The 17,905-nt window shown below is 42.4% G+C and overlaps 1 protein-coding gene across 1 annotated transcript; it reads right to left on the reverse strand.

Moving 5' to 3' along the window:
• Positions 1–3,183: 3,183 nt before the first annotated feature.
• LOC138800102 (mucin-2-like) lies at positions 3,184–16,694 on the reverse strand. Its single transcript, XM_069981910.1, has 9 exons — positions 15,948–16,694; positions 15,320–15,378; positions 13,630–13,781; positions 11,209–13,046; positions 10,581–10,639; positions 8,892–9,043; positions 6,504–8,308; positions 5,780–5,838; positions 3,184–3,352 (listed from the first exon to the last, which is right to left on the reverse strand). The coding sequence occupies exons 1-9, from the start codon at positions 16,692–16,694 to the stop codon at positions 3,184–3,186; spliced, it is 5,040 nt and encodes a 1,679-aa protein (XP_069838011.1).
• Positions 16,695–17,905: the final 1,211 nt, after the last annotated feature.

Below are 17,905 nucleotides of genomic sequence, written 5' to 3' on the forward strand. Positions count from 1 at the left end.
CACTTGTGGTGGTGAGTTCAGGGGTTGTGGTGGCACTTGGTGTAGTAGTGACTTCAGGTGTGGGGGTGGCACTTAGTGTGGTTGTGACTTCAGGAGTTGTGGTCACACGTAGTGTAGTAGTGACTTCAGGTGTTGTGGTCACACTTGGTGTGGTTGTGACCTCAAGAGTTGTGGTGACACTTGGTGTGGTAGTGACTTCAGATGTTGTGGTGGCACCTGGGGTAGTAGTAACTTCAGGTGTTGTGGTAGCACTTGGTGTGGTGGTGAGTTCAGGAGTTGTGGTGGCACTTGGTGTAGTAGTGACTTCAGGTGTTGTGGTCACGCTTGGTTCAGTAGTGACTTCAGGTGTTGTGGTCACACTTGATGTGGTGGTGACTTTAAGAGTTGTGGCACTTGGTGTGGTAGTGACTTCAGGAGTTGTGGTGGCACTTGGTGTAGTAGTGAGTTCAGGTGTTGTGGTGGCACTTGGTGTAGTAGTGAGTTCAGGTGTTGTGGTGGCACTTGGTGTAGTGGTGACTTCAGGTGTTGTGGTCACACTTGGTGTGGTGGTGACTTTAAGAGTTGTGGTGGCACTTGGTGTGGTAGTGACTTCAGGAGTTGTGGTGGCACTTTGTGTAGTAGTGAGTTCAGGTGTTGTGGTGGCACTTGGTGTAGTAGTGACTTCAGGTGTTGTGGTGATACTTGGTGTAGTAGTGAGTTCAGGTGTTGTGGTGGCACTTTGTGTAGTAGTGAGTTCAGGTTTTGTGGTGGCACTTGGTGTAGTAGTGACTTCAGGTGTTGTGGTGATACTTGGTGTGGTAGTGACTTCAGGTGTTGTGGTCACACTTGATGTGGTGGTGACTTTAAGAGTTGTGGTGGCACTTGGTGTGGTAGTGACTTCAGGAGTTGTGGTGGCACTTGGTGTAGTAGTGAGTTCAGGTGTTGTGGTGGCACTTGGTGTAGTAGTGACTTCAGGTGTTGTGGTGATACTTGGTGTAGTAGTGAGTTCAGGTGTTGTGGTGGCACTTTGTGTAGTAGTGAGTTCAGGTGTTGTGGTGGCACTTGGTGTAGTAGTGACTTCAGGTGTTGTGGTGATACTTAGTGTGGTAATGACTTCAGGTGTTGTGGTCACACTTGATGTGGTGGTGACTTTAAGAGTTGTGGTGGCACTTGGTGTAGTAGTGACTCCAGGTGTTGTGGTGGCACTTGGTGTAGTAGTGACTCCAGGTGTTGTGGTGGCACTTGGTGTTGTGGTGAGTTCAGGAGTTGTGGTGGCACTTGGTGTTGTGGTGAGTTCAGGAGTTGTGGTGGCACTTGGTGTAGTAGTGACTCCAGGTGTTGTGGTGGCACTTGGTGTAGTAGTGAGTTCAGGTGTTGTGGTGGCACTTGGTGTAGTAGTGAGTTCAGGTGTTGTGGTGGCACTTGGTGTAGTGGTGACTTCAGGTGTTGTGGTCACACTTGGTGTGGTGGTGACTTTAAGAGTTGTGGTGGCACTTGGTGTAGTAGTGAGTTCAGGTGTTGTGGTGGCACTTGGTGCAGTAGTGACTTCAGGTGTTGTGGTCACACTTGGTGTGGTGGTGACTTTAAGAGTTGTGGTGGCACTTGGTGTGGTAGTGACTTCAGGAGTTGTGGTGGCACTTTGTGTAGTAGTGAGTTCAGGTGTTGTGGTGGCACTTGGTGTAGTAGTGACTTCAGGTGTTGTGGTGATACTTGGTGTAGTAGTGAGTTCAGGTGTTGTGGTGGCACTTTGTGTAGTAGTGAGTTCAGGTGTTGTGGTGGCACTTGGTGTAGTAGTGACTTCAGGTGTTGTGGTGGCACTTGGTGTAGTAGTGACTTCAGGTGTTGTGGTGATACTTGGTGTAGTAGTGAGTTCAGGTGTTGTGGTGGCACTTTGTGTAGTAGTGAGTTCAGGTGTTGTGGTGGCACTTGGTGTAGTAGTGACTCCAGGTGTTGTGGTGATACTTGGTGTGGTGGTGAGTTCAGGAGTTGTGGTGGCACTTGGTGTGGTGGTGACTTCAGGTGTTGTGGTATCACTTGGTGTAGTTGTGACTTCAGGTGTTGTGGTATCACTTGGTGTAGTTGTGACTTCAGGAGTTGTGGTCACAATTGGTGTGGTGGTGATTTCTGGAGTTGTGGCGGCACTTGGTGTGGTTGTCCCAGCAAATAGAGTTGTACCTATATAATATGAAACACATATGAGAATTATTATTTTCTAAGGACCCTGGAGTAACCAGATGTCTTCTGGGTACAAGGTGCCTAGACCCATAACACGGTAAACTACCGACCGTATGGTTACTTCTGAAAGTCATTTAACCATTGACTTTTATGCACACTACGGCCGACATGACAGCCAAACAGCGGCCGCAAATAATTAACATGGCATTTATTTGTATAGTTATTTATTTATTTATTTGCTATATAGTGTGCACAACAACGGCCGTTGTTCTATTGAGATCAATGTAAATAAATGCATGCTTAAAACTATGGCTGCAGTTTTCCCATTTATTTACATTGTGTAAACATACTCTATGGATATAAGTAGATTCTCATGTATGCCATATAGCAGAATCTGTTTTCCATTTATTTACATTATTTAAAAAAATGCATTTCACTGTATATTATTCTCTATTTTGGCACAATAGGACAGACTATACTATACTATGAATAGTATGGAAAGCAGTGATATATGGACAAATATATTAGAAAAGATAAAGAGAGAAATGTGCACCAAATTTTCCATCTAAATCTGACATGTAAGAAGTCAGAAGTTATGACTAGAGATGAGCGAACCGGGTTCGGGTTCGAGTCAATCCGAACCCGAACGTTCGGTATTTGATTAGTGGCGGCTGCTGAACTTGGATAAAGCTATAAGGTTGTCTGGAAAACATAGATACAGCCAATGACTATATCCATGATTTCCACATAGCCTTAGGGTTTTATCCAACTTCAGCAGCCACCGCTAATCAAATGCAGAAGGTTTGGGTTCGGATCGATTCGAGCATGCTCCAGGTTCGCTCATCTCTAGTTATGACACCTATAATTGTTCTGATAAAAAAAAACTAAAATTATATATCCAATCATTTTGGTGCCATAGATGTAATATATTATTGTTGAGAACTGTATATTACAGTAATTACGGTATGGTTATTACAGCTTTAAGTGCAGCCGGCATATAAGAGTCATGATCTACTAATGTCTGATGGATCAGAGTCCTTCTTTACCATTAAATTTGACACTTTCAGGATCCACTGTCAAATTTCCCAGCTGTCCTCTCTTCATCTCTTCAAGTAATTGTTGAAGTTGTGTAATATTTATAGGGACCACAGTTCCATCGGGAAAGACCATTTGTACAAGCGCGTCCACCGAGCCATTGCTGTGAGAAATAATATATGAAAAATGTGAAATTAGATTCTGTCCTGTGAGCAGTTTCGACCATTCGACCACTTGGAGGTCACCAAGTCCACAATGACACCTCAGGAAATGATGCCAACACCTCTGGAATGCAACTGGGGAAGCATGCCTGGGTGAATCCAACACGCCAAAGTCGCATCATTACGCCACTATCACAGCCTATCAACTATAAACTACAAACACAATATAACCTCTATGTAAAGTGGAAAAAATACATGGGAACCTCTTTTCCTTTACAGTAGTATGGACAGAATGGACACATTTTAAGTCAAAGAAACATTTTCATGCACCCCTTTTAATCGCGTTGCCTATAACATCCACAGATATACCCCAATATACCCTCGCTATGACATAGCTGAATGCCTTATAGCAGGCAACAGGCGTTCAACTATTTTATGTTGCGCACAGCACGCAAAAAAGTAGTACCAAGCTTTTATTTTTTGCCTTGACATACAAGGAGTATACAGCCATATACCCTCTCTATTACGTAGCTGAATGCCTTACAGCAGGCAACAGGCATTAGACTTTGTTATGTTGTGCACACCACGCAGAAAAGTAGTACCACGCTTATATTTTTTGGCCTTGGCACACAGCCGTATACCCTATATAGACAGATACACTGCAGCCTATTCCTCATACAGTAGTGATTACACTTCAGCTGCCTGCTTGTCTGAACACACCTATGTGCTGCTAGCCTTTTTATTAGCAGTATTTCTTTAGATAAATATATTGTTTCTATAGCTTTAACCCTAAAAATGGCTTTTAGGGGTTCCTCCTGCCTAAAATCACCTAACACCTGACTGTCCCTGCTACACACTGTCTCCCTGTCTAGCTCCAAGTCTCATCTGAAAACGAATCTCCAATCCACTATTCTATTACTGTAAAGGTCACATGGTTTAGCCAGCCAATGAATGCAGATTCTTTTCTTTCACTGCCTGTGTGCTCCTTGTGCCTGTCCCAACCCTCCTGCAAAGTTATTGGTTTAAAAAAAAATGCCAGGGAAGGTGGGAGGGGAATCAAATTTATATTAGGGTTTTGAGCGAATACTCAATCAAAACCAAGTATTTTAAATAGTGTACTATTCGATCGAAAACCTACTCAATCGAGTAGTACTCGCTCATCTCTACTCATGTACCTTCCTATTTCCGGGGTTACTGCTTGGTCAAAGTATTAAAAAATTGAAACACCGGTAGAATTAATTCTAGAATTAAAATTATCTATGTGAATTTTTTTAGGTGGGAGGGTGAGATCCACATGTATGGTTTTGTTCACACAGAGTACATATACATATATATTATAGATTCTGTTTCCTGTTATATAATAGGAAATATACTTGTAGGACTCATTACGTTACATATTTCTGCAAATACCGTAATTTAGCAAACTTTTATCCTTCTCCTGATATGCTGCTCTATTCCTCCCATTGTTGGTAGCATGTTGTTTAGGTTACAGACCACCACTCTGCTCTAAAAGCAATAGTCAGGCTGGTGTTTATATAGATATAGGGATATATCTCTATACATCTACACTATGGGGGGAATTATGAAAGGGTGTAAATATACACTTGGTGTAAACTGCCCACGGCTACCAATCGCAGCTCCTCTTATATTCTACTAGAGCTGAAAGCTGAGCTGTGATTGGTTGCTGTGGGCAGTTTACACCAGGTGTATATTTACACCTTTTCATAAATCTCCCCCTAAATCTATATATATGCACACCATTGCTTTTAGAGCAGGGTGGTGGTCAGTAACCTAGACAACCTAGAGCTGTCAAGATTGGAAGGGAAAGAGACACATATCAGGAGAAGGAGACATGTTTGATCAGCACTACCTAGTTTAAAGGGATTATCCAGTGTTAGAAAAACATGGCTACATTCTTCCAGTGACAGAACGACTCTTGTCTCCAGTTCAAGCGGGGTTTGCAATTACTTCAATGGTGCGGAATCCCTGCAGATTCTGTGCTACTTAGATGGGGAGAGGCCCATTAATAGGGCAAACCTGCATGCAAAACCTCATTTGCAACTTTCAGACTGGCTTCACACATCATAAAAGATAAATATGGTCATAAAACAATATTTGAACAGATGAAAAAAAGCCGTATTTTGCAAAATACTTATATAATGTTCATTGTTTGGGCGATCATCAATTACAGCCGTCACGCTATACTGTGTGCACTGGTGTACATTTTCCCACTGGAGCGCACTATTTATACAGCAGTATTTTTCTTTTATATAATGGTGTGTGAACACAGCCTCAAGCTGCAAATCCGCAGAAAAATTCAGATGCTATACCTGATATTATAGAAGAATACATAATGTGAACACTCCCTAAATATCAGTGATTCACCCATCCTGTAGTGTAAGACGTCACACATCAATATCTTTACTTACGTGAATGAAATGACCTGCACCTTCACATTTCCAAAATAAGGTTGCAGCAACTTCAGTATCTATAGGGACAAAAAAGACAAGAAGGTGAATATGGATCAGGTTTATATATCCTTTGCATGATAAGTAAATATCGGGTGTTCGTATAATGGGCTGATAGGTCATTACTTTGTGATTGGTGGGACTCTGACTGCCAGGACCCCAACAATCCTGGGACAGAAAGGACTGCAGTGTTGTGTTAGGGCTATGTTAGTGTCAAAGTTTATTCCCTGCACAGTGGCGCTCCTAAACTAACACTATGGCTCATTCTCAGTTTTACCCTCCACAGCAGCGCTCCCTGTCACCCCTGTGCAGTGAACTGCAGCACAGCCCAATTGATATTACTGTTACTGTGTTACAGTTCACTGCTGAGCCAGTGGTGAGGACTGCCAATGTGCAGAGAAAAGACTTCAACAGGGCAGAAGTGCTAAACCCCTTCACTTTCAGGACTGTTGTTGGTCCCAGCAGTTGAACCAATGAAAAATTACATCAGGCTTTTTTGTATTCTGCGCAACTAAACCAGCACTTTTTCAACTTCATAATGAAGTGCAGCCTTTTCCTTCTGGCAACCTGGAGTTCGGCTGCCATAAGGACGCGCACCCATGAGCTAGAAGCTTAATTTTTGACTTGAAGTCTACACAGTGTCATTCAGCTTACATTGATTTAGTAATTTACTGAGGTTACTCACTTCATCCTCAATCTGACTCTTTAGTGCCTGTGATCTCTGAGAGCTGAGATTTTTGAGATTGTCATCAAATACTTCCTTAAGTATTTTAAAAGTCATATTTGCTGTGAGATCTTCATTATAAGTAGACAGAGGACTTCCAGTCGGTGGTTCAGGGTTATCTGTATTTAGTGTGCTAGTAGTTTCTCCTGTTCCCGGTAATGTATTAGTTGGCATCGCCATGCTTGTTGGTTCGGGAGTTGTGGTGACACTTGGAATGGTGGTGACCTCAGGTGTGGTGGTGACTTTAGTTGTGGTGACACTGGGTGTGGTGGTGAGTTCAGGAGTTGTGGTGGCACTTGGCATGGTGGTGACTTCAAAAGTTTTGGTTACACTTGGAGTGGTCATCACTTCAGATGTTGTGGTGGCACTTGGTGTAGTATTGACCTCGGGTGTTGTGGTGGACCTTGGTGTGGTGGTGAGTTCAGGAGTTGTGGTGGCACTTGGTGTGGTGGTGAGTTCAGGAGTTGCAGTTTCCCGTGGTGCTGTGGTGACTTCAATTGTTGTAGTGGCACTTGGTGTGGTCGTCACTTCAGGTGTTATGGTAGCACTTGATGCAGTAGTGACTTCAGATGTTGTGGTGGCACTTGGCGTTGTAGTGACCTCAGGTGTTGTGGTCACACTTGGTGTTGTTGTGACTTCAGGTGTTGTGGTGGCAAGTGGTGTGGTGGTGACTTTAGATGTTGTGGTGGGACTTGGTGTGGTTGTGACCTCAGGAGTTGTGGTGGCACTTGGTGTAGTAGTGACTTCAGGTGTTGTGGTGGCACTTGGTGTGGTTGTGACCTCAGGAGTTGTGGTGGCACTTGGTGTAGTAGTGACTTCAAGTGTTGTGGTGGCACTTGGTGTAGTAGTGACTTCAGATGTTGTGTTGGCACTTGGCGTTGTAGTGACCTCAGGTGTTGTGGTCACACTTAGTGTTGTTGTGACTTCAGGTGTTGTGGTGGCAAGTGGTGTAGTGGTGACTTTAGATGTTGTGGTGGGACTTGGTGTGGTTGTGACCCCAGTAGTTGTGGTGGCACTTTGTGTAGTAGTAACTTTAGGTGTTGTGGTGGAACTTGGCATAGTAGTGACCTCAGGTGTTGTGGTGGCACTTGGTGTGGTGGTGAGTTCAGGAGTTGTGGTGGGACTTGGTGTAGTTGTGAGTTCAGGTGTTGTGGTCACACTTGGTGTAGTAGTGACTTCAAGTGTTGTGGCACTTGGTGTAGTGGTGAGTTCAGGAGTTGTGGTGGCACTTGTTGTGGTTGTGACTTCAGGAGTTGTGGTGGCACTTGGTGTAGTAGTGACTTCAGGTGTTGTGGTGGCACTTGGTGTGGTGGTGAGTTCAGGAGTTGTAGTTGCACTTTGTGTGGTTGTGACTTCAGGAGTTGTGGTGGCACTTGGTGTAGTTGTGAGTTCAGGTGTTGTGGTCACACTTGGTGTGGTTGTGACTTCAGGAGTTGTGGTGGCACTTGGTGTAGTAGTGACTTCAGGTGTTGTGGTGGCACTTGGTGTAGTGGTAAGTTCAGAAGTTGTGGTTGCACTTGGCTTGGTTGTGATCTCAGGAGTTGTGGTGGCACTTGGTGTAGTAGTGACTACAGGTGTCGTGGTGGCACTTGGTGTGGTTGTGATCTCAGGAGTTGTGGTGGCACTTGGTGTAGTAGTGACTACAGGTGTCGTGGTGGCACTTGGAGTGGTGGTGAGTTCAGGAGTTGTAGTAGCACTTTGTGTGGTTGTGACTTCAGGAGTTGTGGTGGCACTTGATGTGGTTGTCTCAGGAAATACAGTTGTACCTATATAATATAAAACACATATTAGAATAATTATTTTCTAAGGACTCTGCAAGTAACCAGATTATTTCTGGGTACCAGGTGCATAGACCCATAGCACAGTTTATGGCTAATATAAAGTATCACAATCTACATTTTGGGGGAGATTTATCAAAGGGTGTAAAATTTAGACTGGTGCAAACTACCCACAGCAACCAATCACAGCTCAGCTTTAGGCAGTGCTGAAACAAAAGCTGAGCTGTGATTGGTTGCTGTGGGCAGTTTGCAGTCTAAATTTTACACCCTTTGATAAATCTTCCCCATTATGTCTATGTTCAGACGCTGTTATAATGGCTGTTGAATGCAAAATTAAGTTTTTTGCACAGAATTTTTCACCTAAATTTAACATGCAAGAGGTCAGAGGTAATGACACCTATCATTTTTCTGATCAAAGAAACTAAAATTTGGGCGAATATCCAACGATTTTGATAGCATGGATGTAATATATTATTGTTGAGATCTGTATATGGTAATTACAGCTATAAGTGCAGCCGGCAAATAACAGTCATGATCTACTAATGTCTCATGGATCAGAATCTTTTTTTACCATTAAATACGACGCTTTCAGGATCCACTGTCAGATTTCCCAGCTTGCCATTCCTCATCTCATCGAGTAACTGTTGAAGTTGTGTAATATTTATGGGGACCTTAGTTCCATCGGGAAAGACCATTTGTACAAGCGCGTCCACCGACCCATTGCTGTGAGAAATAATATGTGAAAATTTTAAATACTGTCACTTACTTTCCTGTGCGCAGGTTCCCTGACATTAAGCTGATTCTGAGGGTGTTATAAACCTTCCTACAATTTGCCGCCATTGCCTGGCTTACTGCTTGGTCAAATTATTAAAAAAAATGGAAACACTGGTAAAATAATTCAAGAATAAAAAAAAAAAAATATATATATATATATATATATATATATATATATACACACACACACACACACACACACAGGGCGGTCCAAAATAAGTGGACAGTATGTGTAATAGGGTTATGAAGGGGGAGATTTATCAAACATGGTGTAAATACTATCTAATCGGTTATTAGGGGCAACTGAGCTAGTTCTACTTTACACCTGGTTTGATAAATCTCCTCCTAGGTGCAATTGTTATGCAATTAAAGATCAACTCTGGTCAAAATCTTTTTATATGTTATTACATGAGCAAAGTTAGACAAATTCCTAATATACACTAATTATTAGAGATTCACATATATGTAGAAATTACATGTAAAGTGCTAATTTTTTTTTACATGTAATCGCTTTATACTGCACCCCCTGCTGGACACTTCAGGTATACACCTAATGAAAATTGAAGCCTGCCTGATCTACTAAATTGAGCAAAATAGTACTACATGTGCATTTTCCATAATTAGTGTACATTAGGAATTTGTCTAACTTTGCTTAGGTAATAACATATTTAAAAAAAATCCTTTTTGTCTAGACATTTCTATTAAGCTTCATTCACTTCAATGGAACCGAGTTTCAAAACTCCACCCAAACTGGAGAGAAGAGTGGTACAGTTTCTGGCAGAAAGTGGCCATGTTTTTCTAAGGCAGGATAACCCCTTTAACTATGTTAGCTAATATGGGAAATCCCCTCTAATCAGACTCTTCCCTGTAGTTTACACCGCTGACTACAACATGGATCTTTTTCTGACGCTGATTTGAAATCTATATTAGCCAGAAATAACATGTGACATCTCCCCTCTCTGATGTGGAATCTCTGCAGATTCTGTGCTACCTGGATGGGGGTGAGGCCAATTAAATAGGGCAAACCTGCATCCCAAACCTTAGGTGAATTTGCAACATTCAGTCTGGGTTCACACATCGTAAAAGCTAAATATGGCCATCATTTTAAATGAAAATAAAACAATATTTTTACAGATTTTTTTTTTATTATTATTATTTTTTTTTTTTAAGCCGTATTTTGGAAAATACTTTTATATATGAGTATATTCTTTATTTGGTCAATCATCAATTACAGCCATTATTCTATATGTTGTATGCACTGCCATGCATTTTCCCACTGACTCCAATGGAGCACATTATTTATACGGCAGCATTTTTTTTTTTTTATATTATGGTGTGAGAACATAGCCTTAAGCTGCAAATCCACAGAAAAATTCAAATGCTATGCCTGATTTCTCAGAAAAGTCCTTAATGTGAACACTCCATAAATATCAGTGATTCCCCCATCCCGTAGTGTAAGACGTCACACATCAATGTCTTTACTTACGTGAATGAAAGGACCTGCACCTTCACATTTCCAAAATAAGGTTGCAGCAACTTTAGTATCTATAGGGACAAAAGGGACAAGAAGTTAAAAAAAAAGTAAAATATGGATCAGGTTTATATATCCTTTGCATGATAAGTAATAATGGGGTGTTCCTATAATAGGATGATAGGCCATTGTGATTGGTGGGATTCTGACTGCCAGGACCCCAACAATCCTGGGACAGAAAGAGCTGCAGTGCTGGTTTAGTGCTGTGTTAGTGTCAAAGTTTATTCCCTGCACAGTGACACGCCTAAACTAGCACTATGACCCATTGTCAGTTTTACCCTCCACAGCAGCGCTCCCTGTCCCCCCTGTGCAGTGAACTGCAGCACAGCCAGATTCATATGACTGTTGCCGTGTTGCACTTCACTGCAGAGCCAGTGGTGAGGACCACCATTACAGATAAAGAACTTTGACAGGGCAGAAGTGCTGAAACCCATCACTTTCAGGACTGTTGTGGGTCCCAGCAGTTGAACCAATGAAAAATTACATCAGGCTTTTTTTTGTATTGTGTTAAAAAAATTTGACTTGAAGTCTACACAGTGTCATTCAGCTTACATTGATTTAGTAATTTACTGAGGTTACTCACTTCATCTTCTATCTGTTTCTTTAGTGCCTGTGATCTCTGAGAGCTGAGATTGTTGAGGTCGTTATCAAATACTTCATTAGGTAATTTAAAAGTCATGTTTGTTCTGAGATCTTCATTATAAGTAGAAAGAGGACTTCCAGTCGGAGGTTCAGTGGTGACAATTGGAATGGTGTTGATCGCAGGAGTGGTGGTGACTTCAGTTGTGGTGACACTGGGTGTCGTGGAGACTTTAGGAGTTGGGGTGACACTTGGAGTAGTAGTGACCTCAGGTGTGGTGGTGAGTTCAGGAGTTGTTGTGTCCCGTGGTGCGGTGGTGATTTCAGGTGTTGTAGTGGCACTTGGTGTGGTGGTCACTTCAGGTGTTGTGGAAGCAGTTGTTGTAGTAGTTACTCCAGGTCTTGTGGCACTTGAAGCAGTAGTAACTTCAGGAGTTGTGATCATACTTTTTGAACTAGTGATTTCAGGTGTTTTACTAGCACTTGGTGTGGTGGGGACTTCCAATGTTGTGGTGGCACTTGGTCTAGTAGTGACCTTAGGCATTGTGGTGGCACTTGGCGTAGTAGTGAATTCAGTCGTGGTGGTCACACTTAGCGTAGTAGGAACTTCAGGTGTTGTGGTGGCACTTGGTGTGGTTGTGACTTCTGGAGTTGTGATGGCACTTGGTGTGGTCATGACTTCAGATGTTGTGGTGGCACTTGGTGTAGTGTTGACTTCAGGTGTTGTGGTGGCACTTGGCATAGTAGTCATGTCAGGTTTTGTGGTGGCACTTGGTTTGGTTGTGACTTCCGGAGTTGTGTTGGCACGTGGTGTAGTGGTGACTTCAGATGTTGTGGAGGGACTTGGTGTGGTTGCGACTTCAGGAGTTGTGGTGGCACTTGCTGTGGTGGTGACTTCAGATGTTGTGGTGGCACTTGGTGTAGTAGTGACTTCAGGTTTTGTGGTGGCACTTGGTGTGGTAGTGACTTCAGGTGTTGTGACACTTGGTGTGGTAGTAAGTTTAAGAGTTGTGGTGGCAGTTGTTACAGTAGTGACTTTAGGTGTTGGGGTCACACTTGGTGTAGTAGTGACTTCAGGTGTTGTGGCACTCAGTGTAGTGGTGAGTTCACGAGTTGTGGTGGCACTTGGTTTGGTTGTGACTTTAGGTGTTGTGGTCACACTTGGAGTAGTAGTAACTTCAGATGTTGTGGTGGCACTTGGGGTAGTAGTGACTTCAGGTGTTGTGGTCACACTTAATGTGGGTGTGACTTCAGGTGTTGTGGTGGCACTTGGAGTAGTAGTGGCTTCTGATGTTGTGGTGGCACTTGGGGTAGTAGTGACTTCAGGCATTCTGGTGGCACTTGGGGTAGTAGTGACTACAGGTGTCGTGGTGGCACTTGGAGTGGTGGTGAGTTCAGGAGTTGTAGTAGCACTTTGTGTGATTGTGACTTCAGGAGTTGTGGTGGCACTTGGTGTAGTTGTGAGTTCAGGTGTTGTGGTCACACTTGGTGTGGTTGTGACTTCAGGAGTTGTGGTTGCACTTGGCTTGGTTGTGATCTCAGGAGTTGTGGTGGCACTTGGTGTAGTAGTGACTTCAGGTGTCGTGGTGGCACTTGGTGTGGTTGTGATCTCAGGAGTTGTGGTGGCACTTGGTGTAGTAGTGACTACAGGTGTCGTGGTGGCACTTGGTGTGGTTGTGATCTCAGGAGTTGTGGTGGCACTTGGTGTAGTAGTGACTACAGGTGTTGTGGTGGCACTTGGAGTGGTGGTGAGTTCAGGAGTTGTAGTAGCACTTTGTGTAGTTGTGACTTCAGGAGTTGTGGTGGCACTTGATGTGGTTGTCTCAGGAAATACAGTTGTACCTATATAATATAAAACACATATTAGAATAATTATTTTCTAAGGACTCTGCAAGTAACCAGATTATTTCTGGGTACCAGGTGCATAGACCCATAGCACAGTTTATGGCTAATATAAAGTATCACAATCTACATTTTGGGGGAGATTTATCAAAGGGTGTAAAATTTAGACTGGTGCAAACTACCCACAGCAACCAATCACAGCTCAGCTTTAGGCAGTGCTGAAAGGAAAGCTGAGCTGTGATTGGTTGCTGTGGGCAGTTTGCAGTCTAAATTTTACACCCTTTGATAAATCTCCCCCATTATGTCTATGTTCAGACGCTGTTATAATGGCTGTTGTATGCAAAATTAAGTTGTTTGCACAGAATTTTTCACCTAAATTTAACATGCAAGAGGTCAGAGGTAATGACACCTATCATTTTTCTGATCAAAGAAACTAAAATTTGGGCGAATATCCAACGATTTTGATAGCATGGATGTAATATATTATTGTTGAGATCTGTATATGGTAATTACAGCTATAAGTGCAGCCGGCAAATAACAGTCATGATCTACTAATGTCTCATGGATCAGAATCTTTTTTTACCATTAAATACGACGCTTTCAGGATCCACTGTCAGATTTCCCAGCTTGCCATTCCTCATCTCATCGAGTAACTGTTGAAGTTGTGTAATATTTATGGGGACCTTAGTTCCATCGGGAAAGACCATTTGTACAAGCGCGTCCACCGAGCCATTGCTGTGAGAAATAATATGTGAAAATTTTAAATACTGTCACTTACTTTCCTGTGCGCAGGTTCCCTGGCATTAAGCTGATTCTGAGGGTGTTATAAACCTTTTTTACAATTTGCCGCCATTGCCTGGCTTACTGCTTGGTCAAATTATTAAAAAAAATGGAGACACTGGTAAAATAATTCAACAATACAAAAAAAAAAATATATATATATATATATATATATATATATATATATATATATATATATACACACACACAGGGCGGTCCAAAATAAGTGGACAGTATGTGTAATAGAGTTATGAAGGGGGAGATTTATCAAACATGGTGTAAATACTATCTAATTGGTTATTGGGGCAACTGAGCTAGTTCTACTTTACACCTGGTTTGATAAATCTCCTCCTAGGTGCAATTGTTATGCAATTAAAGATCAACTCTGGTCAAAATCTTTTTATATGTTATTACATGAGCAAAGTTAGACAAATTCCTAATATACACTAATTATTAGAGATTCACATATATGTAGAAATTACATGTAAAGTGCAAATTTTTTTTTTACATGTAATCGCTTTATACTGCACCCCCTGCTGGACACTTCAGGTATACACCTAATGAAAATTGAAGCCTGCCTGATCTACTAAATTGAGCAAAATAGTACTACATGTGCATTTTCCATAATTAGTGTACATTAGGAATTTGTCTAACTTTGCTTAGGTAATAACATATTTAAAAAAAATCCTTTTTGTCTAGACATTTCTATTAAGCTTCATTCACTTCAATGGAACCGAGTTTCAAAACTCCACCCAAACTGGAGAGAAGAGTGGTACAGTTTCTGGCAGAAAGTGGCCATGTTTTTCTAAGGCAGGATAACCCCTTTAACTATGTTAGCTAATATGGGAAATCCCCTCTAATCAGACTCTTCCCTGTAGTTTACACCGCTGACTACAACATGGATCTTTTTCTGACGCTGATTTGAAATCTATATTAGCCAGAAATAACATGTGACATCTCCCCTCTCTGATGTGGAATCTCTGCAGATTCTGTGCTACCTGGATGGGGGTGAGGCCAATTAAATAGGGCAAACCTGCATCCCAAACCTTAGGTGAATTTGCAACATTCAGTCTGGGTTCACACATCGTAAAAGCTAAATATGGCCATCATTTTAAATGAAAATAAAACAATATTTTTACAGATTTTTTTTTTATTATTATTATTTTTTTTTTTTAAGCCGTATTTTGGAAAATACTTTTATATATGAGTATATTCTTTATTTGGTCAATCATCAATTACAGCCATTATTCTATATGTTGTATGCACTGCCATGCATTTTCCCACTGACTCCAATGGAGCACATTATTTATACGGCAGCATTTTTTTTTTTTTATATTATGGTGTGAGAACATAGCCTTAAGCTGCAAATCCACAGAAAAATTCAAATGCTATGCCTGATTTCTCAGAAAAGTCCTTAATGTGAACACTCCATAAATATCAGTGATTCCCCCATCCCGTAGTGTAAGACGTCACACATCAATGTCTTTACTTACGTGAATGAAAGGACCTGCACCTTCACATTTCCAAAATAAGGTTGCAGCAACTTTAGTATCTATAGGGACAAAAGGGACAAGAAGTTAAAAAAAAAGTAAAATATGGATCAGGTTTATATATCCTTTGCATGATAAGTAATAATGGGGTGTTCCTATAATAGGATGATAGGCCATTGTGATTGGTGGGACTCTGACTGCCAGGACCCCAACAATCCTGGGACAGAAAGAGCTGCAGTGCTGGTTTAGTGCTGTGTTAGTGTCAAAGTTTATTCCCTGCACAGTGACACGCCTAAACTAGCACTATGACCCATTGTCAGTTTTACCCTCCACAGCAGCGCTCCCTGTCCCCCCTGTGCAGTGAACTGCAGCACAGCCAGATTCATATGACTGTTGCCGTGTTGCACTTCACTGCAGAGCCAGTGGTGAGGACCACCATTACAGATAAAGAACTTTGACAGGGCAGAAGTGCTGAAACCCATCACTTTCAGGACTGTTGTGGGTCCCAGCAGTTGAACCAATGAAAAATTACATCAGGCTTTTTTTTGTATTGTGTTAAAAAAATTTGACTTGAAGTCTACACAGTGTCATTCAGCTTACATTGATTTAGTAATTTACTGAGGTTACTCACTTCATCTTCTATCTGTTTCTTTAGTGCCTGTGATCTCTGAGAGCTGAGATTGTTGAGGTCGTTATCAAATACTTCATTAGGTAATTTAAAAGTCATATTTGTTCTGAGATCTTCATTATAAGTAGAAAGAGGACTTCCAGTCGGAGGTTCAGTGGTGACAATTGGAATGGTGTTGATCGCAGGAGTGGTGGTGACTTCAGTTGTGGTGACACTGGGTGTCGTGGAGACTTTAGGAGTTGGGGTGACACTTGGAGTAGTAGTGACCTCAGGTGTGGTGGTGAGTTCAGGAGTTGTTGTGTCCCGTGGTGCGGTGGTGATTTCAGGTGTTGTAGTGGCACTTGGTGTGGTGGTCACTTCAGGTGTTGTGGAAGCAGTTGTTGTAGTAGTTACTCCAGGTCTTGTGGCACTTGAAGCAGTAGTAACTTCAGGAGTTGTGATCATACTTTTTGAACTAGTGATTTCAGGTGTTTTACTAGCACTTGGTGTGGTGGGGACTTCCAATGTTGTGGTGGCACTTGGTCTAGTAGTGACCTTAGGCATTGTGGTGGCATTTGGCGTAGTAGTGAATTCAGTCGTGGTGGTCACACTTAGCGTAGTAGGAACTTCAGGTGTTGTGGTGGCACTTGGTGTGGTTGTGACTTCTGGAGTTGTGATGGCACTTGGTGTGGTCATGACTTCAGATGTTGTGGTGGCACTTGGTGTAGTGTTGACTTCAGGTGTTGTGGTGGCACTTGGCATAGTAGTCATGTCAGGTTTTGTGGTGGCACTTGGTTTGGTTGTGACTTCCGGAGTTGTGTTGGCACGTGGTGTAGTGGTGACTTCAGATGTTGTGGAGGGACTTGGTGTGGTTGTGACTTCAGGATTTGTGGTGGCACTTGCTGTGGTGGTGACTTCAGATGTTGTGGTGGCACTTGGTGTAGTAGTGACTTCAGGTTTTGTGGTGGCACTTGGTGTGGTAGTGACTTCAGGTGTTGTGACACTTGGTGTGGTAGTAAGTTTAAGAGTTGTGGTGGCAGTTGTTATAGTAGTGACTTCAGGTGTTGGGGTCACACTTGGTGTAGTAGTGACTTCAGGTGTTGTGGCACTCAGTGTAGTGGTGAGTTCACGAGTTGTGGTGGCACTTGGTTTGGTTGTGACTTTAGGTGTTGTGGTCACACTTGGAGTAGTAGTAACTTCAGATGTTGTGGTGGCACTTGGGGTAGTAGTGACTTCAGGTGTTGTGGTCACACTTAATGTGGTTGTGACTTCAGGTGTTGTGGTGGCACTTGGAGTAGTAGTGGCTTCTGATGTTGTGGTGGCACTTGGGGTAGTAGTGACTTCAGGCATTCTGGTGGCACTTGGGGTAGTAGTGACTTCAGATGTTCTGATGGCACTTGGTGTGGTGGTGACTTCAGGTGTTGTGGTGGCACTTGGGGTAGTAGTAACTTCAGGTGTTGTGGTGGCACTTGGAGTGGTAGTAACTTCAGAAGTTCTGGTGGCACTTGGGGTAGTAGTGACTTCAGGTGTTGTGGTCACACTTAATGTGGTGGTGCCTTCAGGTGTTGTGGTAGCACTTGGGGTAGTAGTGACTACAGGTGTTGTGGTGGGACTTGATGTGGTTGTCTCAGGATATACAGTTGTACCTATGTAATATAAAACACATATTAGAAAAATTATCTTCTAAGGACGCTGTAGTAACCAGATGTCTTCTGGATAGCAGATGCCTAGACCCACAGCACAGTCTATATAAAGTATCACAATGTACATATTAAGGCAATGTTCAGACGCTGTAAAACAGCAGCTATTGTTTGACATGGCCGTTGTTTGCAGTGTCAAACAACAGCCCCTGTTTAACATGTTCCTCCTGCCGATAATGCATTATTGGCTGTAGGAACATTTTTTAAGGCCTATTGTAAAATGCCAGCCTTATGGATGTGTCTGAAAGTCATAAAACCATTGACATTCATACACACCATGGC

The sequence above is a fragment of the Dendropsophus ebraccatus genome, chromosome 8, assembly GCF_027789765.1.
Source record: "Dendropsophus ebraccatus isolate aDenEbr1 chromosome 8, aDenEbr1.pat, whole genome shotgun sequence".
Lineage (NCBI taxonomy): Eukaryota > Metazoa > Chordata > Amphibia > Anura > Hylidae > Dendropsophus > Dendropsophus ebraccatus.